General features: G+C 53.5%; 1 protein-coding gene across 3 annotated transcripts; it reads right to left on the bottom strand.

Annotated features, from left to right (window-relative positions):
- Positions 1–15,199: 15,199 nt before the first annotated feature.
- On the bottom strand, positions 15,200–24,320 carry CHRD (chordin). 3 transcript variants are annotated; one of them, XM_079923018.1, is made up of 23 exons: positions 24,110–24,320; positions 23,775–23,878; positions 23,167–23,296; positions 22,899–23,027; positions 22,703–22,802; positions 22,493–22,580; positions 21,993–22,134; positions 21,737–21,877; positions 21,570–21,652; positions 21,346–21,493; positions 21,082–21,188; positions 20,838–20,957; positions 20,038–20,194; positions 19,471–19,691; positions 18,919–19,032; positions 18,323–18,595; positions 18,151–18,244; positions 17,981–18,037; positions 17,603–17,706; positions 17,030–17,132; positions 16,266–16,420; positions 16,001–16,103; positions 15,456–15,652 (listed from the first exon to the last, which is right to left on the bottom strand). In XM_079923018.1, exons 1-23 carry the CDS (start codon positions 24,255–24,257, stop codon positions 15,597–15,599), a joined length of 2,877 nt encoding a protein of 958 aa, XP_079779144.1. In that variant the 5' UTR covers positions 24,258–24,320; the 3' UTR covers positions 15,456–15,596. The 3 variants fall into 3 exon arrangements, with proteins under 3 accessions (XP_079779143.1, XP_079779144.1, XP_079779145.1); XM_079923019.1 differs by having other exon boundaries at positions 15,456–15,649; XM_079923017.1 differs by lacking the exon at positions 16,001–16,103 and having other exon boundaries at positions 15,200–15,652.
- Positions 24,321–24,441: the final 121 nt, after the last annotated feature.

Raw genomic sequence — 24,441 nt, 5'->3', positions numbered from 1 at the left:
CCTGCCCTTCTAGGGTGCTGTGGCCCCAGGGCAGCACTGTGGTTAGAGCACCGCCGGGCCAGAGCTGAAACGTGGACACACACATGCAGGCTCCAGAGCTGACAGCAGCCCAGAGCCTTGAATTTGTCCTGAGTCCCGCATGACTCAAACTCATGTGATCCCACACAAAAATACTGTGCCGGCCAGCAGGAGCAATCCACTCACCAGGCTGCCCTCCGGGAAGCGGGACCCATGCACGAGCCCCAGGACGACACCACTGGTATGAGTTCCAGAACTCCTCAGGGCATGCGGCTCACCCCAGCAGAGAGTTGGAGACACCACAGAGGAGACTGACAGGACCCGGGGCCCACGTGGGTCCTGATCCTGGCTTGGGGGCTCTGCCAGGAGGGGAGCTCTGGCTGCTCTAGGTCATCCGAGTGGGACTTGGAAAATTTTGAGGAACAGGCTTCTGGAGACCATCACCCTCACAGGCCCAGTTCAGGCTCTGGGCACCCGGCCCAGCTGGTGCTGCCAGCCCAGCCCAGCCCAGATATCCAAGTGGGTTTAGAATATTCTAAGGAGGTCACTCAAAAGCACTGGGCCTTCTGAGGCCCGGGCCAGGGCAGAGACCTGCTTGCCCACATCTGAGGACTATACTGGCCCAGGGAGCCAGTTTACCTCCAAGCTATCGTCTCAGCCCTGAGCTTTGGGGGCCCTTGGTTCTTCTGGCAAAGATAGGACATCCAAGGCCCTCCCCAGGCTGTCTCAGCCTGTCTGTCCAACCTCATGCTCCCACCTCATATTCCTTCTCTCCCCCCACCGAACCCACACTCTTCGCTTGAAATCTCTCACCCCAGGGCCCAGGGTCTTCCCTCCACTGGCAATGCCTACAGCTTAGGGATCCTCCATGGCTCGGCTCAAACGCCACCTCCTCTGTGAGGTCTGCTCTGTTGCCCCAGCTGGGAGTGTGTCTGTCCCCAGATCTCTGCTGGCCTCAGGCATCATCCTCATCACTCCCCGCTCAGTGTCACAGGACTTTATGCATGTCAGGTCTCTCATACCAGATGGTAAGAACCCGGAAAGCAAGGTCTCTACTGAGAGATTGATTAGTTGATTGATTAGAGCAGAGAGTGGGGAGGAGGACCCAGGAAAGGAACACAAGGGCCCAGAGGAGGAGACGGGAGGGAGGGGCCCATAGTGAAAGGCAGGTCCTGGCATCTGCCGAGCAAGAGAAACCAAGTTATTGGTAGCACCAGTACCACTGCAGCCCACACAAAAATGTACCCATCACGGGCTCCCCTGGTGGCGCAGTGGTTGAGAGTCCGCCTGCCGATGCAGGGGACACGGGTTCGTGCCCCGGTCGGGGAAGATCCCACATGCCGCGGAGCGGCTGGGCCCATGAGCCATGGACGCTGAGCCTGCGCGTCCGGAGCCTGTGCTCCACAACGGGAGAGGCCCGTGTACTGCAAAAAAAAAAAAAAAAGAAGAAGAAAAATAAATGTACCCATCGCATAAGGATACTTTGGCCCCTAGGAAATACCTCAGGGTACCTGCCTAGCTCACAATGGTTCTCTGTGTCTGTGAATTCTTCTGCCCTCCTACTTACCCACATCTCCACACAGGTGGGACCAGGCGGCCACTGTTCTGCGTGACTCCATTCTCTGGCCAAATTCCCTCTCCAGGGATTTGGGGATTGATCACAGCCAGGGAATCTCTGAACACAGCTGGGACTGAGTATCTATAACCCACCCCTCACCCCGCCACTGTGGGTAGATCACCCTATACTTGGAAAGGCAGCAAAGACCTGTGTCCAAAAGAGGGAACTACAGCAGATGAGCCACGATCAGGGGTATTGGCCAGGTCTCGTTCAGAAACAAGGGACAGAAGCCCAGATCAAACCAATTTGAGCAGAAGGGACAGCTGTGATCAGCAGTGGCCAAGCACAAGAGTGCCGTGTCCATGTGGCAGAGCTTTGTCCTTCTCTCCACTTCTTGACTCTACTTGGATCTAGTTCTTTCCCGTCGTAGGTCTAAAAGCCTTTAGAAATGCCAGGAAAGAAATTAACACAACATTGTAAATCAACTCTACTTCGATCAAATAAATTTAAAAAAAAAGCAAATGCCAGGGAAATGAGAATTTCTCCCCTCATGTTCACAGCTCTGCCCACTGGAGGCTCTAACTGACCTTGGACCACATGCTAGCTCTGAGGGAAGAGGAGGGCCAAAGAAGGTGATGGACGCCCTCCCCTGCATGTCTGCGTGAACCAGGGGTGGAGGGGTGGGAGAGGAGACCCCAAAGGCACTAGAAGATGGACAAGCACGGGGAGACGTCCAGAAGTCCATTGACCTCCGTGCCGTTCAGAGCAGAGAGAAGTGCCCGGCTCCAGCCTCAGAAGGCCGAGCACCGGTGTTTGGGTGGAATCCCCTCCATCTTCCAAACGCATTTTTCCCTTTTTGGTTAATCGTACTGAGGATGATTTCTGTTATTTGTGACCAGAAGAGCAAACAGCCCCAATCACGTGTATCTATAATAGCACAGGAAAAAGTCTAGGTGGTGTTCCAGAATCTTCACAGTAGTTATGTCTAGGTATTGAGGTGGTAGATTATTTTAGTTTTCTTCTTTACATGCTTTTAAATTTTTTTCGCAGGTTACATTAATTTTACTTTTATTTTACAAGTACTAAATACCTGATGTAGCAAAAATTGTAAAGAAAAGTAACAGTCTTTTTTTTCAGCAAGAATCCTGACACTCAAGGATGAGATTATTGACATTTTGGCTTCTTACCTTAGACACACACACACACACACACACTGTGGTCTATGGAGTTGAGTGACATCACCCTGTAGGTACCCGTGTGCCAATGAAGTTGTCACAAAACGTTTGGCAACATTAAAGTAGTGTTTGGTACCCCATGGAAAAATAACTTGAACTCTAATTACATTTGACCTTCACAGATGTATAGGCAGAGGTAATGCACAGTTGGGTGGATGGTGAAGAGATCAAATGGAAGCCCATAACACGAGCAGCACCTGGAACCCCAGGAAAGTAATCAGCGTGAGGGAGGAAGTGGGCCAGACTCACCACCACGGTATGAAGGTCAGGGGCAGTAGCGAGACCAAGGTGTCTGGGAGACAGCTCCTGAATATTCCAAACTCACCTCCTCCTGGAATGCAAAGATCTGAGGTTAAAGGGGTAGGGAGAGGTATATCATGAGGAACTCACCCAGCTACGTTACTTTGGAAAATTACTTCTATGTACCCTGTTTTCCTTATCTGCACAATGGAGATGGGATGATAATACCAAGGCCCTCTCTTGGTTGTTTGGAGGCCCACATGTATGTTTAGCTCTTATCATAGTGCCCCTAGCTCCACGGTAAATATTCAGTAAATGGTGATGATGGTGATGATGAAGGAGGCATGCCTCATCCCAGAGGGCTACAGAGTCAAACCAGTGCCAGGGCGGTGTGGGGAGGAACCACCATTAGGAACTCAAGCATGGGACACAGACACACATGCCCCCCCCCCACTAAAATGCTAAATTGAGGGCTTCCCTGGTGGCGCAGTGGTTGAGAGTCCGTCTGCCGATGCAGGGGACACGGGTTCGTGCCCCGGTCTGGGAAGATCCCACATGCCATGGAGCTGCTAGGCTCGTGCGCCATGGCCGCTGGGCCTGCGCGTCCGGAGCCTGTGCTCCGCAACGGGAGAGGCCACAGCAGTGAGAGGCCCTCGTACCACAAAAAAAAAAAAAGCTAAACTGAAATAGGAGGACTGTGAGCTCCGGAGATCTGGGGACAGGTGGCAAGGCACACCTAGGTGTAGGAGGAAGAGTGAGCAGTGCCCCATGACTCAAGGACAGAGGATGAGGGTGGCCATCATCTCCGCGTGGGCAGCCGGCACCAAGGGACAGGTGCACAAGGAGGCAGAGATCAGTGGTCCCAGCCAACAGCAGGGACAGAGGCCCATGGCAGGGAGATGGGAGGCAAGGGACAATGGAGCAGAGAGATGGTGAGAACAGCAGCTGAGAAGAGGGAGCCCAAGCTTCAGGAAGCTGCCCTCATTTAAGTGAGACTCCCCAGCCCCCATCTCTGTCTCCATTCCCATCCTTGGTCCCAGGATACCTAGAGAAACACGGTACCAGGAAAGGCATTGGCCCGACATTTTGGCAGGTGACAGCAACTGACCCAGCACACTGAGGGGGAAACCAGTGACTTTACCCAGAACCCACAAGTGTGGGGGGCTTAGGAGCCTCCGATGGGAGATCTCTGAGCCCTCTGGCACCAGCTTAGAACAGTCTTCTCAGGGGCACATATAACATTACGACCACGGCTCTTGGCCACGGACGCATCCCGAAGTTGCTGCACCCTTGCATGGCTGGCTGCTCTGCGGGAGAGCTCTGTGCCGAGGAAGGGCCAGTCACACCTCCTGCCCGTGCTTCTGAGGCCTGTCTTTGTCCTCATTCCTCTCCTGCATCAAAATCTCCTGGGGCTTTAAAAATCTGTTGCTACCAGGACCCCAACCCCCGAAACTCTGGTTTAGGGGCTGGGCGTGGGTGTTTGTAAAAGCCCCCAGGTCAGAAATGCTGCTCTACAGAATCTGTACCTTGCAGACCTCTTTTTTTTTTTTCACTTTTTTTTTTGAATTTTATTTTATTTATTCTTTTATACAGAAGGTGCTTATTAGTTATCCATTTTATACATATTAGTGTATATATGTCAGTCCCAATCTCCCAATTCATCCCACCACCACCACCCCGGCCACTGTCCCCCCTTGGTGTCCATACGTTTGTTCTCTACATCTGTGTCTCTATTTCTGCCCTTGCAGACCTCTTAAAGACCTATGGTGAAACAGACACGACTTGCTAGAGAATGCTGTAAACCGGATGAGGCCCCGTGAAGCCTTCCTCCAGGGCACCTGGATTCTGGGCACCGAGTCTGTGGACACTTGGACAGCTTGTCCCCTCACTTAAACCTGAAATGACCCATTGAATCCATGGTCCATGAGTCAAACCTGCATTTGAATACTTGCTCAGCCACTTATACGGAGTGTGTCTTTGTATGCCTTGCCCAGTCTCTCTAAGCCTCAGTTTACTCTTCTATAAAGTGGGGATAATTGTACCTACCCCAGGACATTGTGGATGAAATTAAGAGTGCATGGCATATGGCAGGCACCTAATAAATGACAGCCGTTATTACTCACCGTATCATTACCCCAGACCAGGAAGGACAGAATGAGCACGTTAACACACCTGCCATAACAGACCCCCAAGCACACCACCAACTCCACAAAGCACAGCGGCGGAGGGGCCGGGTAACACTGCCTGCAATGGAGCAGCGTCAGGACCAAATTAGACACCCTCCCTTTGTACCGGTGACCGGCCTCCCTAATGCAGGCTTGTCCTGGATTCATTCCTCAGCTTTGAACACCTGCCTCTACTTACCTTTCTTTTCTCATTCCTGCTTCCCATCTTTACTTCTATTTTCTCCAGTCTCCTCATTTCCACCTGTTCTTACCCTATTTGTATCATCGAGTTTCTCGAGTGGCAAACAACAGAAACTAACGCTTGCCATTGTAAGCAAAATAGGAATGGGCAGGTTAAGGAGGAGGAAGCAGGGAAGTTCTCCAGAGCAGTAAGAAGAATGCCAAGGTCTCAGCACAGGACCACCTGTCCACGCACCACTGATATTGACACAACAGAATTCACCCACCACCATCCTCAAACCTTTGGTCATGAATTCTCAAGATTCACAATCCCAGGAGAGGGTATCTGATTGGTTGAGCTCAACTCACCCGCCCACTCACTGCTGTCCCAGAGAGAGAGAGACAAGTTGTCCCTTTGGTTTACACAATGGGCCATGAGCCAGCCTCTTTTCAAGACCCCTCAGAGTGGAGGATTCAGACATAGTGGGTGGTCTCTGTACTGGATGGTCACCAGCTAAGTTAGGAGCTAACAGGACTGGAAGGTTTGATTGGCAGCCAAAAAATGGCAAGTGATCACGACACTGCCGTCTTTCCCCCAATTTGTATTAAGGTACAATTTACATACAATGAAATTCACCCTTTTTAGTATTTAGTTCGGAGAGTTTTTGCCAAATGCATATAGTCATGTAAACACCACAACAACCAAAATATAGAATTGTTCCATCGCCCACAAAAACTTCCCTGTGCTCCTGTGTAGTCAACCTCTCCCCCAGCCCCAGTCTCTGAGAACCACTGATCTCTTTTCTGTCCATGCAGTTTTGCTTTTTCTAGAATATCATATGACTGGAATCATACAGTAGGTAGCCTTTGGGGACTGGCTTCTTTCGCTGAGCATAATGAATTTGAGATTCATCCATGTTGTGGCACGTATTCGTAGTTCATTACTTTTTATTGCCGTGTAGTGTTGTTTCAGCGATGATGTAGCTCAGTTTGTTCATCTTGTTCACCTGTTGAAAACATTTGGGTTGTTCTCAGTTGCTGACAAGTTTTAATAAAGTTTCCATAAACATTCACCTACAAAGGTTTTGTGTGAACATAGTTTTCATCTCACTAGGTAAATACCTAAGGGTGGAACTGCTCGATTGTATGATAAACATGTGTTTAACTTTACAAGAAACTACCAGACTGTTTTCCAAAGTGGCGGTACTGTTTTGCATTCCCACCAGCAACGTATGAGAGTTCTAGTTGCTCCACATCCTCACCAGCATTTGTCTGAAATATCTTTTTCCTTCTTTCCTCACTTCATCCATAGACCATCATCACTATAGACAAATATTCCCTGGGCATCAGCTGACTACAAAGCCCAAAGATAGGCACGGGGCCCTCTCTTCTCAGCCCTTACTTTCCCCTTCTGTCCAAGGTGCAGATATCCCCCCTCCAGCCCCACCAGCTAAGCTACAAAAGCTTCATTTCAGAGTCCTGGGCCAGGCCAGGTCCTGAAGGACGCTTGGGTGGGAGAGGGGACACTCTTTCCAGGGAAGCTGAAGAAGGAGCACTGCAGCTGCTGACAGTTACATCCTAACCCCACTCCTTTCCCATGAAATGCAGCTCCGAGAACTCTAGTCCTCATAAGCCATGTCCCTGGGTTGTTCCTTCTCAGAGTAGATTTATATTGAAGAAGTAGAATTTGTGCCTCCTGATATGATCCAGTGGGAAACGTAAAGAACCCCTATGAAATGCTCCTGTGGAAAATGAACCAGAACCAGAATCTAATCAAGACTCTATATTTAACTTTCAGTTCGCAGGAAACATAGGGGATGGAGGAGCAAATCAAATGGCACCGCGAGGAGACAATACATAAATCTAGAAGGTGGGTCATTCTCTAGAGACAAATAAGCCAGTTTCTCCAGCAAATCAGTGTTACGAAAGAAAGAGGGGGAGGGACTATAACCGAAAGAGAGGATTTGAGAAACACAGTAAGAACAAAAGATGCACAGGCAAAGGCACTTATAGAGGTAATCCACAGTTAAACATTAGATTCATCATATAACTACGAAATCCAGCAATTCCACTTCTAGACAGCTGCCCAAAGAATTGAAAGCAGGGACTCAACCAGATGCTTGGACACCAATGTTGATAGCAGCATTATCCACGATAGCCAGAAAGTGGAAACAACCCAAATACCCATCATCAGGGAAATGAATAAACAAAATGTAGAATATGCATACAATGGAATATTATTCAGTCTTAAAAAGGAATGAAGTTCTGATTCATGCTACTACATGGATGAACCTTGCAAATATTATGTTAAGCGAAATAAGACTGAAACAGAAGGCAAATGTTGTATGACTCCACTTCTATAAGGTACCTAGAAGAGAAAAATTCATAGAGACAGAAAGCAAAGTGAAGGTTTACCAGGGGCTGGGGGGAATGGGGAGTTATTGTTCAATGGGTACAAAGTTTTTGCTTGAGGTGATGAAAAGTTTTGGAAATAGAGAGTGGTGATGGTTGCACAACATTGTGAATGTACTGAATGCTGAATTGTACACCTAAAAATGGTGAAAATGGTAAAATTTATGTTATATATATTTTACCACAGAAAAAGGAATTCCATCTCTATTCATATCTTGAAAAACATTAAGGGAAACTCATAATGTTTCCCAGAGTCCACAGCAACATGTTAGAATCTCTTCGCTCTGGTGCCCTCTTCCCTCTCACCCCACGTACAGGGCTGCTCTCTCCTCCACATTCACCTTACCACCTGCCCCCGACTCTCTCACCACTTGATTAGGTAGATTGGCTTAGCCTCACTCCCAGCAAGAAAGAATGCTTCCTTTGGGCTGGGAAAGGAGAGGGAGAATGAGGCTGGCTATGAACGACTCTTTGACAGTGGAAGGGCTGTGGTCACATCCACAGTAGTCATTTTCTTTCCTCCCATCACACAGTGGAGACCTGAGCACTCAGTTTCCTCTACCCCGGAATAACCTCACCCTTTCATGGTCACGCCTAGCACTTTCCACCCCCCTAATGATTCTCATACCCGTCAGATCCAAGTGCAGTGAAGTCACTGAGTACCAGCTATATGTCATGCACATTACAGACCTTTTCTATAGTCCTTGTAACAATCATGCAGCTAAGCAGTATTATCACCATTTTTCAGGAGACTGAGGCTCAGATATGTCAAATGACTTGCCCAAGGTCACATAATCAAAAAGCGTAAGGCCTTGGATTCAAACCACTATACTAAGTTGCTGCTAGTTCAAGACTGGCCATATTTCTGGGAAGTTTTCCAAAGCAAGGAAACTGAGGTGATGGAGGTCAAGTGACCAGAAGCGTTACTAGCAAAGCAGGCTTTTCTGGTTCCCCAGGTCCCTCCTCCTCCACTCAAACCCGTCAACTGCCTCCCTCCTCCTCACAAAATGTCATCTACTGAGCCCCAAACACTCAGCTGAGTCTTCTTGGCAACTAAAATGAATACACACGTTGCAAACTATTAAGGTGACCACAGCTATGCGGGGAGAGCTCAGTCCAGCTTTGGAGTCGCTTTTGACTGACCCTGGGGAAGCGGCCCCTCCCCACCAGTGGCGCATCCCTGCCTCCCTCTGACTGCCACTTCCCAGCGCCTGCATGGCTCCCGCTGGCCCCGACTGTGCGCCACCATAGGTGTCCAAACTCACTTCTTCATCCGAGGCGCCAAGTAGCTGCCCTGCAGTTATCTCTCTGGACCCGGACCGAGGGCCGAGTTTATCGCACGGACGCGGCTCTCAGGCTGCGAGATTTTCAGCTCGTCCCTTGGCCTCCGTGTCTGGCTGCACCCAGACGTGGCAAAAACAGGCACTGTCTCTCTTCAAACTCCGACAATCCATGGCCGAAGTTCATGAGATGTGTGACAATAGGGCCAAGTGAAGAAAAGAGGGACCTAAAACTATAAACACAGGGTAAACTCAACAAAACCCACAGAGGGAAGAAAACACTTCAAAAAACTTTGGATTCTCTGCAAAGAATTTTTCCTGGGTTTTTTCTTTAACCAAATTTTCTACTTCAAGCAAACATTATTTTTATAATTAAAAAAGATGGTTCACTAGAAATACCATTAGAAATGTTCAGGGAAGTCATGGTCTATTCATGTGCAGAAGAAAAGATAAGGGAAAAAATCAGAGATAAACGAGGATTACTTCTGAGTTGGCATTTTAATTTTATTAAGTAATTAACATTGAATTTCCTTCATTTTATACTGTTCTGTTTGCCAAAACAGAACATTACATTTATAAAGAATGTGGACTCATCCTTGAAGAGTCATTACATTTATGATCAGACAAAAATAAAACCCTACTTCTTTTATTCCTGTCAGGAAGTCCTCTCATTCATCTCTCTCTGGAGGAGGGGAGGGAGAATTTAAAAGCGACTTCTGAAGGTCTTCCCTGGTGCCATTTCCAGTGGTACCTCGGTTGGAACCTATGAGAAAAAGTTCCTTCATAATGACGTCAACCTTGCTTTTTAAAAAAAGCCTCTAAAACTTATGAAAAACACAGTTGATGTGAATCATATGTCTGAGTGGCCGAGTTCCCGCTAAGCTGGGAGAGCACACAGATGTGCAGGACAGAAATTCCGCACAGCAACTATTCCTCCCCGAAGCTGTTGAAGGTAAATAGCCCTGCCCTTGTCAATGTCTCTGCCTGAAGTGTGGGCTGCAAAATCCCCGTCTCCCTCCAACCTCCCGCTTCAGTCTACCTTTTTTCTAACCCACCCCCTTGTCAAAAAGGAACAGGATATGACGCTAATTATTTACATTTGTTGACTGGTAGTTCTACTTTAGCATGTGACCTAATATCTTAACCACTTGTTTGCATTTTAAAACTCCCATCTTCCAGTTGTGTTAGGAATTTCAGGCATCAGCCAGCAGGTGCAGTAATATTTGTGTTGGGGGATAGGGGGATGAGTCCTGGAAGTAAATGTGGTTTAGACCTCCTGGGACCTGGTGGGTTGGTCGGAAGGAGAGGTGCTGGGCCTCTCACCCGGTAGGCTCCCCACACCTCTGGAAGACAAGCTGAAGCTGGTGTGGTTCCAGCTTCTTGGGGAGAATGAGGCATCTTTTGTCCAACATCTGGAGCCCACCCTTCCAGGATGAGTCCACCAGGTACCACTCCCACCACCTTCCCTCTGCTCCCTTTCTCCCACATTAACCCCTTTCCTCAGAGTTTCCCAGCATGGTGCTTTTTTAGGTGGCATTCAGTAAGATGTCAAACTACAGCCTGACTTGTCTGCCAACCTGAAAACCTCTTCATGTTTCATGTGGCATTTTGGCCTCTAACGTTTCCAACCACAAGATATGTACTTAAATTGCAGCCTCTTCCTTGGTAGAGATTTTGCCATAAGGTTCCTTCCCCGTTGTGAATAGAACCTCTTCCCTTATTCCTTTTCCAGACTCAAAAGTGCCTGAATGGGTTGTATCTTGTAAGCAAACACTTGCAGGCAGAACTGGCATGTTAAAGTATGTAACCTAATTGTACCAGCTGGTAGGTAGTTCTTTTACACTTACTCTAGTCATACTTCATCTTTATATAGTATATAATTCAAGTGTTAGAAGAAGAGATTTCATACGATTGAATCAAGACCTCATCCTCTGTTCTTGTGGAGGTCCACTTCTCTCCCTAATATTCCAAGGGTCTCCTTTTCTCAGAATCTGCTCTCGGAGTTTAGATATCTATTGACATATTGATTTCACATGTATCTCACAATTATGGCAGGTCTCTTCCCTTCTCTCCTGATAAGGAACTTAGGCCCACTCACAACTTTTTTAAAAAATCATTGCATATCCCTATGGTTCATCCTCTCCCCTCATTCCTAGTCTTTAATCAAACGTCTCCTCACCAGAGCATTCTGTGGTCATCCTTGTTAAAACTACACTCAGATCCTCCTCCCCCAGAACTCCCAGTTCCCCTGTTCCTGCTTTATTTTTTCCATAGCTCCATCTGTTTCTGGCACACTATATACTTATTATATGTATTGTCTGTCTTCCCTCACTAGATTATAAACTCTACACGGGCAGGACTTTTAGCCAGCTTAACTGACTACTGAGTCTCCATCACCAAGAACAGGGCCTGGCACCAGAAAAATGCTCAATAAATACTAGTTGAGTGACTAAACTTACAGTAGCATGGCACATTGGCTGAAAATGTGGAGTGATTACTACTCACAATGTGTTTCTGGACCAACAGTATATCACCTGGGAACTTGTAAGCAATGCAGAATCTCAGGCCCACCCTAGACCTTCTGAATCAGAGTCTGCATTGAAACAAGACTCCCAGGTAATGCATATGCACATCAAAGTCTGAAAAGCACTGATCTGTATCACAACAATGCAAACAACTTAAACTTGGATCTTGGACAACCCTGTTCTTAAGAGACATTCTTATACACAAGAAATAAGTAACAGGGAGTCTCTGGGGAGGGGACCTGGTTGGCCAATGGGATAGGGATGGAAGGAAGAAACTATTCCCTAGGAATCATTTTGTGCCTTTTGCATGCAATTAGTAGCTATTGATAAGTGATTAAATTGATTACTTGTGAGATAAATAGTACATGACAAAAGGCCCTCTGCTGTTTCTCCATGGGATGTTTCTCCCCGGCCTTCCTTCTCTGTAGCCTCCTGTCTTGCTGCTTACTATCATCTGCCACCCCAACTCTCCCTCCAGACCAGTATAAAGAATATGTCTCGGGCTTCCCTGGTGGCGCAGTGGTTGAGAGTCCGCCTGCCGATGCAGGGGACGCGGGTTTGTGCCCCGGTCCGGGAAGATCCCACATGCCGCGGAGCAGCTGGGCCCGTGAGCCATGGCTGCTGAGCCTGCGCGTCCGGAGCCTGTGCTCCGCAACGGGAGAGGCCACAACAGTGAGAGGCCCACATACCGCAAAAAAAAAAAAAAGAATATGTCTCTGCTGCTACCCACTTAGAAGGCAGAAAGGACTACAGAAGGTTGAGTTTTAAAGAACAAGTTCATTGCTTTTTTTTTAGATTCACATAAGGGAGAATAAAACAGAAATGAAGGAAGCTGAAAACTTCACATCCTAACAAACATGGATAAAAATAACAGATGCGGTGTGGATGCTCTGCTCTCTGTCACATAACACACTTCAGACGTGTGTGCACGCACGCATGTATACAAACACCAATGCTCCCAAAGAGCACCCAAAAAAGATACAAACTTGCCTCTGCTTTCCTGTCATCTTCCCTCATCTCCCCTCAGAGCGGGGGCTGGTCAGGACCCCAGGACTCCATGGTAAGCACCAGGGCCACCAGGGCCACCAGGAAAGTGGCAGCAACAACAGGCAGGTCCATGAGGTCCACCAGCTACTTGGCAGTTGTCGCCCCAGTACCCGGACAGCAGCCTCACCGCCCCCTGCATGGAGAAGGACTCAGTGGGATCCCTGTTGCAACTCTCCTCCCACTGGCACCTGCTACCTCCGCCTGTCCCCCCTCTTGTCTCACTGCACAAATGGAGAGTGAGGAGCCTCTGTCCCCACAGTAGGGCCAGGGACTCAGCCAGGCATGGGGGACTCCAAAAGGGGAGGAAAAGGCGTGGCGTCTCACAAGAAGGCTGTGTCTCAGCCCAGGATCCAGCCCAGCCAAAGTGGACAAGAAGAGACGTGAATGACTCCTCCCAAGGGACAGCTGGGGCCCTGGCCCACCAGGAGACAGCCTCACCAGATGACGTCTACTGCCCCCAGAGGATGGGACAACTCGCAGCCCTGCCCAACTCCCATCAGCTGAGGAGCTCAGCCCCCACTGGTGGGCTCCGGTCAATTCACTGAAAATCAAATCACTGAATATCAACTTGCCAAGTTCCTTGATTTGGTGAGGATTTTTTCAGAGTTTCTGGGGGTTTGCCTCCCCTGCCACTTTATTTTATTTAATTTTTTTTTTTTTTTTTTTGCTGTACGTGGGCCTCTCTCACTGTTGTGGCCTCTCCTGTTGCAGAGCACAGGTTCCGGACGCGCAGGCTCAGCGGCCATGGCTCACGGGCCCAGACACTCTGCGGCACGTGGGATCTTCCCAGACCGGGGCATGAACCCATGTCCCCTGCATCAGCAGGCGGACTCTCAACCACTGCGCCACCAGGGAAGCCCTCCCCTGCCACTTTAAATGCAAAGGATCAGATTTCCCTTAAATGCAATCTCCTGCTTTCCTTATTTGTGCAGATTTACGTGTGTTCCTGCTCCTGAGTTGATCATACAAATTCCCTCAACTGGGTCAAGGAAGGCATCACAGCCCCTTCACAAGCGGGAACAGAGGTGCTGCAGGGGCAGGACCCAGAGTGGGCTCCAGCTGGGCAAAGGAAAACTCAGAAAAATACTCAATGATTTCTTAATAGTGGTTATCTAGGGGTTAGAATTCCTTCTTTCTAACAGGTGAGTTTTTCTTTCTTTCTCACACATTTGTGTATTACCATAATTATCCACAGTGATTTACTTTTATGATGAGCAGAAATAATTCTGGCAGCTCCCTTTGTTCATGAGATCATATATCAAGGCCAAAACAATGTTATAAGGGCGACTCCATTCTCAGACCACCATGATCATTTCACGATCCCTAAGAATTTTTCCACTTTTATCATCTGCAACCATGTCTCTCCAGTATTCCAGAATTTGCTCTATGTTTTTTCCTTCACTCATCCTCTTTGACTACCTAAAATCTGATGAGCTAAAATGTGCCCCTTCCAGCATGCCTGGTGAACACCCTCCTTGTCCCAATTGTGTTACTTTATGAAATTACCCCCTCCTGTCCCTTTTGTTGTGTCAGGGGTGTCACACTTTTGTTTCTCTATCTCCCATTATTTTCATAAAAGACTAAGGGTGAAATTCAATGAAACAGTTGTTCGGAAACTTTTTTGAAAGCAACAGACTCTTGTTTAGAATGCAAACTCTTATTTAGGCTTTCCCACAAGTTGAGAAGCTGACGTGCGTTTTAGAGTGGCGGACCCTGGACTCCCCACTCCCAGTAAGCACCTGGGCTGCCTCTCTCCAGCCCTCATTTCTCCCTCAGCCCTGAGGAGGCATCTTCTGCAGTCTGTAGTCATAAATTACTCAAATACCCGCTTGGACACTGACTTGGCCCAAAGTGAACTGGCAGCTGCCAGCAGCGCCACCATGTGATGGCTCCTAGTGGCTGTTCATCGTGTGACATACCCAAAATCCAATGTGGCACATGAGAGACGGCCAAGGGAAGTCACTGGAGAATGCTGAAAGGTGACTCTCAAGTAAAAAGTGGCAAAGTGGAGGGCTGTACGTGAGGGAGTTTTCTCTTCAAAACCCAGGTGTATCAGAACCACCCCCGTTTCTCCTCTGACCAGAGCCCCTGTTTTACCTTCCATCTCTTTCTGCCGGAGAAGCTCGGAAGCCCAGTCAAACTCTCTGCAGAGCAGAAGGCCTGACTGACCCCAGGGTAACAGATCAAATTTTAAATCCTACCAGCAACAGTTCTGAGACACTATAATACTCAGCAGAAATGCCAGCCCGGGCAGGTCACTGGAAACTAGTGTCCAAATCCTGCTTCAGGGTGCCTGAGTTCTTGAAGCTCTATTCCATCTCAAAGACGGCCCAAGCCCCTCTGTGGAGTCCGGGCATGCCAGCCCACTGCTGTGCCATCCTGTCCCCTTCCCCGGGTCTCTTCCCTCTCCCTGAGGGTCAGAGGGAAGCCCCAGGAGCCAGTGGCCCTCTCTCTCCCTGCCTACCCTCAGACCCTTCTCCACTGGGGCTCACTCAGGCCCCTGGTCACAAAGAAACAACCACTAGCCCAAAGACTGGAAAAAAACGTTTTAATAAATACAAAAATCTCCAATAATGACTCTGCTCAGCTCAGGGGCAGCAGGAGTGAAGTGGGGGGGACCCTTGGTGCTGAGTGAGGATAAATTAAAAATCCCAACAAGCCAGTGACATTATGTACAGAAGGAAAGGGGGTGGGCTTCCAAGGCAGAGGCGAGAGGGCGACAAGGCCGAAGTTGGAGTGGACATGGCATTGGTCGGCCCTGGCTACCCCTCCCCCTTGTGGAGTTGTGGTTCCCAGAGGTAGTGGGGGAGGGAGAAGAGGCAGAAAAGAGGGGCCGAAGGCACTGGGTTTCCCGCAGGAGAATGCGGGGTCCCCGGCGCCCCTCCTCCCCCAGCCCAGGCCCCATCCTCTTGGTCACGCGGCTTTCTGGCTGCTCCCTAGGAGCCTTCAGCTTCTTTCTCCAGCTCTGGAACTGTCCTGGTGTCTGCAACTGCTGGAGACAGAGGGAGTGAGCTTTAGAAGAGGAGTGAGGGAGTGGGGTGGCAGGGAGGGCACAGCAGAGCTCCTCTGTTCTGGTCCCAGAAAGATCAGAATTTTTTCAGCACGTCAGCACACACCAGTTGCATGACTTTAGCCTAGCTGCCTGATTCCTCTGGGCATCAGAAATCTCATTCCTAAAGAAAAGGTAATCACGAACAAGTCCACAAGTTTGCTGTGACGGGGGGATGGGGTGGCGCTTGTGCAGTAGGGGGCGCTATTCCCGCCACACGGCAGGGGCTCCCTTCCCTCCCCAGGCGTCCCACAGGCAGCCTGGAGCTGCTGCCCCAGGCCCCTCACTTACACCGCCGCCGGGCTGTGCAGTGGGAACAGCAGCGGCTCTCCTTCCCTGGGCCGCAGGACAGTGGCAGTGAACAGTCATCCCGCTCACAGTGGGGCACCCCTGCCTGGTGCAGGACAGACCAGATCCTGAGGGTCCCTGAGGTGCTGGGGCACAGGGGCCTTCAGCCTCTTGGGGGAAGCCCACCCCCAGGAGCCTGCCCTCCCTGGGAAGTTCCCCTCCCCCAGGCCAGGCCCCCAATGCCCGCCTCACACAAGCCCTCACTTACCCCACATCTGCAGGTGATACAGCTCATCTCCCCAAAGGGGGGCACCGAAGGGTGCCAGCTCTGGCTCTCCGGGAACCACTGCCCTGCAAAACGGCAGCCCCGGGGCCCATCAGCCTGCATGGGGTCCCCCAGTTGGGGGTGGGCCCCTGACCCCACTGTTGGCAGGGAGAGAAGGAGGGAAGGAGGGAGAGGTCAGTAGATGTGAGCTCTGTGAGGGCCATCCAGGTTTTATTTGTCACCAGCAGTTTCTGGCACTTAGTAGACGATAAATTTCGATGGATGGATGGATGGATGGATGGACGGATGGACAGATGGACGGAAGGACGGACGGACGGAAGGGTGGATGGGTGGATGGGTGGGTGGATGGATGGGTGGATGGATGGATGGATGGATGGATGGACGGATGGACGGATGGACGGAAGGACAGATGGGTGGATGGGTGGATGGGTGGATGGGTGGATGGATGGATGGATGGATGGGTGGATGGGTGGATGGATGGGTGGATGGGTGGATGGGTGGATGGATGGGACAGGAACTGGATCCCATCACAGCCCACTAACACATGCACTTTCTTTCCAGTGCGTGTAGATCCCTGGCTCCAGGCTAGGCACAGAGCAATGCTGGGTAAATACTGATTTAGCTGAGACATCCCTTCCATCCACCCTCACTAGGCATCCCCTCACCATGCATCCCCCCGCCCCGACCCAGGACAAGGACAAAAAGCCTTATCTGCCCCAAGAAGCCTCAGTGCCCACCCCCCTCACCTGGACACTGTTTGCAGCAGTCAGTGGGGTTGGCACGGACAGGCTGGGCACAGGCCAGCCGGGGACACTGCACCTTCTCACAGTGCACCTCTCCAGTGCCCCCCTGTAGGGATCCATTGAGTGAGGGGTATCAGGAAAAAGGAGGAGCACATAAGCCTCCTGCTTCCTCCCTCTCCTTTCCCATACCTCCAAAGTAATACATCCATGGCCTTTTACTCAGAGGCCCTGGGCTGGGGCTTTTTATGTACCTGAACTCAAATCCTCATTGTGGCCCTGCAAGGTAGGTGCTACCACATCTGCTTATGGGAGAGGAAAGTGAGACTCAGGGACGCACAGAAAGTGCCCAGGGTTACATGGAGCTAGCCAGCTGGCAGAGCCAGAGTTCACACCCCAATCAGTCCGTGCCCTTTTCCTTTATAGGAAGCCAGCTCTCAGAGCCCAGGGAACTCTTCTCAAGTTATTTTGATCCTTGAGCCCTCCTCACCAAGACAGGGCTTTCCTCTCCTACCAGCCCCCTCCCCAGCTCTGCAGACCCGCTGGGTTCCAGCAGCACAGAAGACTGGGTGGCCATACCTTGCAGGTGCAGACAGCACACTTAATTAAGCCAAATGGGGGCACGACAGGGTGCCACCGGGTGCCCGCTGCCCGCCAGCTCCGGTCGCCATCAAAATAGCAGCCTGGTGGGGGACAGTGCCCAGCTGCCATTAGCACTGAGTTCATTGGCCGGGCCCACAACCCAGGACTGAGCCTCAGGCCAACCCCACAGTAGTCTAACCGCAGGGCCCACTTGTGGGCCAGTGAATCTGATGAAGTCTATCAGGTGTCACTTGTAACCTGTGCCCCTCAGCCTCCCTCCACCCCCATAAACACTCTCCCCCTCCCATCCCCCCCCCCCGTCCCACCCAACAGCTCCTCTGGATTCCCTACCCCTCCACGCCCACTTCTGCTCACCCTCTCCAGGGTCCCTGTTCTTCGGCAGCCCCGGCAGGTCTCCGACATCTTGCTTCTCTGTGGATCCAAAGTAGTGAAAGCAGACGGTGGCCCCCTCCTTCCCTCCGCAGAGGCCTCACGCCCACACGGTGGACCCTCCATTACCCTCTCCGCTCCTGCAGGGCACTCACCCGGGCACACAGGGCAGCACTGATCCGGCTCCTGCACCGGGCTTGGGCAGCTGGGTGGCGGGCACACCATGGGGTCACAGATCACCGTGCGTCTCTACGGGGAGAGGTTGGGGGTTGACTGCGATCCTGACCCAGAACCCAGGCCCCAGTGTGCCCTTCCAGGGCCTCCTACCTGGCAGGTGCAGAGCGAGCAGAGCGGGTCATAGTTAGGAGCCCAGCGAGCCCCATGGGGGCGCTGCTGCCCCTCGAAGAAGCAGGTGTTGGGGTCTCGGAGCCGCCCGGGGCCACCAGGTTTGGCTGGCGCTGGGGCATCTGGGCCTAGCACAGCGGGCAGCGCGGCCACCTCGGCCACCACTGCATCCAGAGCCCCGGGCACCCGTACTTCTTCGGCCCCTGCTGCCGCCAGGCGCAGGCCGCCCGCCTCGCACTGGTTGGCGATGTGCACCTGAGAGGAGAGGCAGGTTGAGGCAGCGCCCGGGCTCCCCCTTGCGTCTCCACCAGCTGCGGCCAGTCAGCCCAAGACACCCTGAGCGCCCCTGCGCCCCAGGAGGATGCTATTATCCACGGCGATCATCCCAGCTGCCAAGGACAGATGGTCAGCTACTAGCCTCATTAAGCACCTCATCTGGCTTCAGCCTCCCGACCAGCGAGGAGGGAGTGTGTGTGGTTCTACCAGCCCCGGGGTTCAGAGACAGCAAGGGACTGACTAAGGCACACAGTGATAGCCCAACACTGGACCATCCCCACCGGCCCGCACTGCCTGCCTACCTGCCCTCGCAGCTCCCCTTGGGGGCTACCCTTGGTGGTGATCAGCAAGGAGGCAGAGCCCTGTGCCAGGTGCCGCAGCAGCTCAGGCTCCAGATCCTTGACCACGCCCTGGGCCTGTGAGTAGACAGAATCAGGGACGGGAACAAGGCCCTCTAGGGCTGAGCCTACCACTCCCAATTCGTGGGGAAGGACACTGAGGCCCGGGGAGATTAAGTAAGGCCTCCAGGATAGCAAAGCCCAGCGGCGATGGTGTAGAGCTCAGAAGCCAGGCCTCTCTAGCCCCGATTCCATGGCAACCCACCCCACGTCGGGGGCTTGGTCCATCCCACACACCCCTCTGGAGGTTCAGGATATTACATACTAGCCAAGAGATCCCACCAGAGTAGGATGCAGGAGAGAGGATGGATAACAAAAGGCTGAGTCAGATTCATACCCGGGTCTGTCTGACTCCTGAGGCTGCCTGCTCTCTGCTTCTCCTGCCAAAGGCCCACACAGCCTTTCATGCGAGAAAGTAGATCTTTTCCAAACTGCCTCCCACCAACACGTCCTCACCTCTGGGCCATAGAATCCCTTCAGCAGCCGCCGGGGCCCTGGCATCCCAGGAGGCCCGAGGAGGTGGGCAGTGATGGTGCCCTGTTCTGAGCCACCAAGCCCAGCCAGCAGCACTTCATAGTGCAGGTGACAGTGGGTATCCAGGGAGAGCCAGGCATGCCCTGCTGCCTGGCTCTGCACGGGGGGCAACACCAGGGCTCCTGCCAGGGGCACAGGTAGTGCTGGATCCAGACAGAGGAGAGGTGACAGATGAGAAGGTGGCCTAGAGCAGCGACTCAATCCCGGCATTCCCCGTCTCCCCCAGCACGGACTCCACAAGCTGCCAGGCACTGTCCACAGGCCCAGGGCTGGGGCAGCAGCAAGTGAGAGCCCTGCACCATGTGTGGTAACAGGGAGGGTCTCCTGGCAGGGCCACCCTACACATCCCCACCTTCTCCAGATGCCAACTGGAGCTCAGGCACAGAGAAAGACACCATGCCAGGCTCTGGCCCTCTGGCACCATCCCTCACATGCTTGAGTCACAGGTTAGAGGACACCAAAGGGCAGGCAGACCCCTGGAGCACTCACTATCATGGCGGGCGCTGTGCCCGCTGTAGGGCAGGGCAGCCACGTGCCCCCGCAGCTCTCCATCTGGGAAGTCCTTGGTGCCCACGTTCAGGAACAGCTCATTCTGCAGCAGCATATGAGCCCCCCGGGCACCCAGCCCAGGGCAGACACCCACAGCCTGGAGGGCAGGGAAGGGTGAGCCCCAGCTGTAGCCTGCCAGGTCCCAGATGAACCCCTCCTCAGCTTTCACACCAGCCCAAGATTCTGAACCCTTTCCATGTTTTGTGCCCCCACTAAACCCACACACACTTCCTCACACCAGTAACACTGGGTAAGAACCTGGCGGGCCCAGGTTCAAGTCCCTTCCCTGCCACTTCCTACCTATGCAACCATCTTGAGGAGTCATTTAATCTCTCTGATCCTTCACTTTGCCATCTATAAATGAGTACTGTGAGGGCCAAAAATAACAGACGCAAGACAACCAGTACAGTTTGTGACACATAGAAAGGCTCAATAAACGGCAGCCACTGCGATCACGTTTGCTATCACGTGATCTGCTGCACTGGGCTCCCTGTATAACTCCTTCCACTTGACATGAGCTTCCTGAAGACAGGGGCCACATCGGATTTTCTTTGTACTGCAGTCTTTAGCCTGAGACTCACTAAAAAATGTGTCCAGTGAATCAATGCATCAGTGAGAGAGCCTGTGAGTGAGTGAATGACGCGGAACATCCCTGCTCATCCGACATGGCTTCCCACAGCCCCCTGCACTGTCAGCTCTGGTGCTGGGACCTGCGGCTCTGCTCTGCCTGAAGCACTCACCATGTATCCTCCCGGCTGGAGTCCAGCCATGTGGCACAGGACAGTGTGCTGGTTCCTCCGCTGAGGCTTGGTCTCCAGCGTCATGGCCACCACCTCGCTGCCTGTACCTACCACCTGTACCTGGAGGGCAGGGTCAGGGAGGGCAAACTGGAGTAGCAGAGAAGGCCTGGGCCCTGAACCATTGCAGGCCAAAGCCCCGCCCTGCTCTGCTGCCCTCCCACCTCCTCCATCCCCCAGCTCTTACTTGGTAGATCAGGGAGCCATTTCCTAGCAGTGTAAGGCTGGCCGAGCCAGCTGCACCTGTCTGAACAGGGATCAGGGCATCGGCCCCACAAAGGACACTTTGCAGAACTGCAGAGGGGCGAGACAGGTGGAGGCAGGCTTGCTGCATGGCCATTCACACCCCCAGCCCCCAGGATCCCTCCTCTACCCCCCAGCCCCTCCTCTGGCGCTTCTCTGTGCCTCTCAGTTGTGTGTGCCCGGGGCGCCAGGCTTCGCCCTGCCTCACCATCACAGCTCTGCCTGGCAGCAATGTGTCCACTGATGCGCAGCCCTGACCCACTTGCCCTCTCCAGGGCCATCTGCAGCTCCCCCAGCACCAGCCAGTCCATCTCCTGGGCTGTCAGGTTGGGCAGCACTTCAGCAAAGCCCGGCTCCTGGGGGCAGAGCAGGGTATGGTGGGCACAGCAAGAGGCCAGAACCAGTGGCAGTAAGAGCCAGACCCTTGCTCACCTGGGCCGAGGCATTGGCCTGGAGCTCTCGCAGTAGCTTCCCCTGGTGTAGAATCTGGAGCCGCAAGGGAACCTGGGCTGGTCCTGCAATAGCCGCACATGTGGATACCTCTGAAACATAGGTGATCTCCCTATCCTCCTCATATGTGCTGCCCCCATTCCACTTACCCCCACTCCTGGCTTCCAGCAGCCCACGGAAGAGCAGCAAAAAATGCAAGGAGTCCTCTGTGTCACTGAGCGTGAGGAGGGCAATGCCCCCTATGCCCTGCTGTGGGGGGCCTTCCAGGGTCAGGATGGCACTGAAGGTCTCTGGGGGAGAAAGGACCATGAGAGCCCACCAGAAAGTCCCCTCCTCAGCCCACTCCATTCCTGGGGGTAGAGAAGACTCCAAATTTCACGTCCAGGGGCTGTTTGCTCCCCTCACCTGCGGCCAGGGCCCGATGCCGGATGAGAGGCCCCCAGACCTCCCCTGAAGGGTGACTGGGTGTCACGAGTGCCACGTGCAGCTGTTCTGCCCTAAGGAGCCGCAGAGACAACCGAGGCACTGCTCGCCACACCCCACAGACCTGGAACGGAGAGATAAGAAGACTCTACTCAGAATGCAGGACAGGCCTGCTGAGAGGCCCATGTCTGGTGAGGAAGGAATATGGGAAGCTGCCCCCAGGCCCTCCTAGGAAGTTTGAGAAGGGGCCCTGGAGCCAGATGCCAGGGTCCAAATCCTGGCTCCACCACTTACTAGCTGTGTGACCTTGAGCAAGTCACATTCTGCTACTGAGCCTCAGTTCCCTCATCTGTAAAATGGGCATCATAATGTCAGTGCCTTTCTCCCACTGGGCTGTTGTGAGGACCCAAGCAGGTAATGCAGAACATGCTCTCAGCATAGCGCCCAGACTGGATAAGCACTCATAAACGGCATCATCTCACCAGGCCATCTTGGGTAGGGGCTGCAGGGTGTTCAAACAGGATGCTGCCAGTGGAGTCTGAGAAGCGGATTCGGGTAGGGCGGTCCAGCCTGGTAATGAGAGTCCCCTGAGCACGGACTCCGAGCCTGAGCCAGAAGCAGCCCCTCCAGCCTCCCCAATTCTCCCTCCCTGGCCCCCAGCTGACCCCTCCTCCCTCCTTCCCCTTTCTCACCGCCGGTAGGAGATGGAGAACCGCAGACTAGAGCGCAGCAGTGACACTCGGGCCCGTGCCACCGCTTGCGACCTTGGCCCCGTCAGCAGCGCCACGAAGTCTGTGAGGGAAGGAAGATATCCCTAGTACCGTCACCCGCTGCTGCAGCCCGGCCCCAACCATGACCCCGGTCCTCACTTGCGCAGCCCCTGCCTACCCGTGTGGCCGTCTCCACGCCCCCGATCCTCAGCTCCAGGCTCCCCGCGGTCGCTGTAGCTTCTGTGCTCTGGGTCCCGCGGATACTCGAAGGCCAGGCCCGTTGGCTGCTTTTCCGGACCGCTGCGCTCTGCACCGGGGGGTGGGGGATGCGGGTTTCAGCTGGGCACGAGGAGGGCCAGTTGGCCGCTCCATTCGCTCCATTCGCGTGGCCCAGGACCAAGCATCGTGGCCCTGCTGCCCTCCTCTCACCGCGGAGCGGGCCTTACCCTGGGGGCAGGTCTGGCAGCAGTGTCCGGGCAGCTGGCGCGGCTGCCCGCAGGCCAGGGTTGGGCACTCGGGTTTGATGTTCTTGCAGCTGACCCTGCCCGCGCCCCTTGCGCGGCGACCCCACTGAGGCTGCTCGCAGAGAAGACGGGAAAACCGAATGAGGGCAATACGCTGTTGGTGAGACTCAAAGGCGAGCCGAGAGGAGGCACGGGACCAGGGCAAGGTCCTCCCACGGGGTGAGACTGCTCTGCTACATACAAGCTGCATAACTCTAGACAAGTTACTTAACCTCGATGGGCCGTAGGGTCCTTATCTGAAAAATGGGAGTAATGATAGTATCTATCTAGCATGGTTGTACTAGGAGTTAAGCGAGAGACAGACGAAACGGAGTTGGCAAAGAGCCTGACACACAGTGGGTGATCAATAATAGGCAACACCTGAGACTTGAAGGGGGCTCTTCCTCCCCGCTTCCTCCTTCAGAAAAATATCCCAAGTATCTGCAGACTGACTTCTCTTTCTTCAGCAACTCCGAGTCCCTCCGACGTCCCAAGACCCCAGCGGTCCCCGACCCGCGAGGGCCCCGGCCACGGCCATTGGGTCCACTCACCGCCTCGCAGGCACACAACACGCAGCGCATCACCCCGAAGGGCTCCCCCAGGTCCGGGTGCCACGTCTCGTCCAAGGCATAGACCTTCCCGCCGAAGGAGCAGCCTACGGGGACGGACTTGGCTGGCGGCAGCTGTCCCGCTCCTACCGTGTACCCGCCCCGGGAGCTGCCGGCCGGGCCCCGGGTCCCCGGGCGCGACGCGCCTCGCGGCCCCCGCCCACCCCTCCGGGCCGCCCGCCGCACTGAGCCACCTGCACCCGGCGCCCCCTCCGGGCGGGCGCAGACTTGCCCCGAGCAGGACTCCCCGCCCGCGCCTCCCCCGGGGCAATACCTACCTGCTGCTCCCCGAATGGGCAGCGGCTCCTTCTCGGGCCGGATGGGCAGCGCTGGGTGCTCGGGGCCGGCGCCGCGGGCCGGCCGGGAGCAGAGCAGCAGCAGCCCGAGGAGCAGCAGCGGGGCCGGCGGGGCCGGGAGGCTCGGCATGACGCGAACGGGACAGCTGGGGAGGCGGGAGGGAGGAGGGAGCTGGAGAGGGAGGAGGGAGGTGGGAGGAGGGCCGGGCCGGGGGCGGTACGGCGGGAGGGGGCCGGGGCCAGGGCCCGAGCTGTGCGGCTAGGGGCTCGTCGGGCGGCCGCGGAGTCGGCGCCGGGCCGGGCGGGGCGGGAGG

The sequence above is a fragment of the Stenella coeruleoalba genome (genome assembly GCF_951394435.1).
Source record: "Stenella coeruleoalba genome assembly, chromosome: 5".
In the NCBI taxonomy this organism is placed as follows: domain Eukaryota; kingdom Metazoa; phylum Chordata; class Mammalia; order Artiodactyla; family Delphinidae; genus Stenella; species Stenella coeruleoalba.
The sequence above is the reverse complement of the archived record's forward strand: the minus strand, read 5'-3'. Positions and strand labels throughout refer to the sequence as shown.

Excerpts from the sequence above, each read along its gene's own strand:
- CHRD (XM_079923017.1), bottom strand. The coding sequence starts at position 24,257 with ATGCCGAGCCTCCCGGCCCCGCCGGCCCCGCTGCTGCTCCTCGGGCTG. Across the intron at positions 22,135-22,492 it reads CCCCTACCCAAGATGGCCTG|GTCTGTGGGGTGTGGCGAGC; the intron begins GTGAGATGATGC and ends TCTCCGTTCCAG. Across the intron at positions 21,189-21,345 it reads TGCCAGGCAGAGCTGTGATG|TTCTGCAAAGTGTCCTTTGT; the intron begins GTGAGGCAGGGC and ends GCCCCTCTGCAG.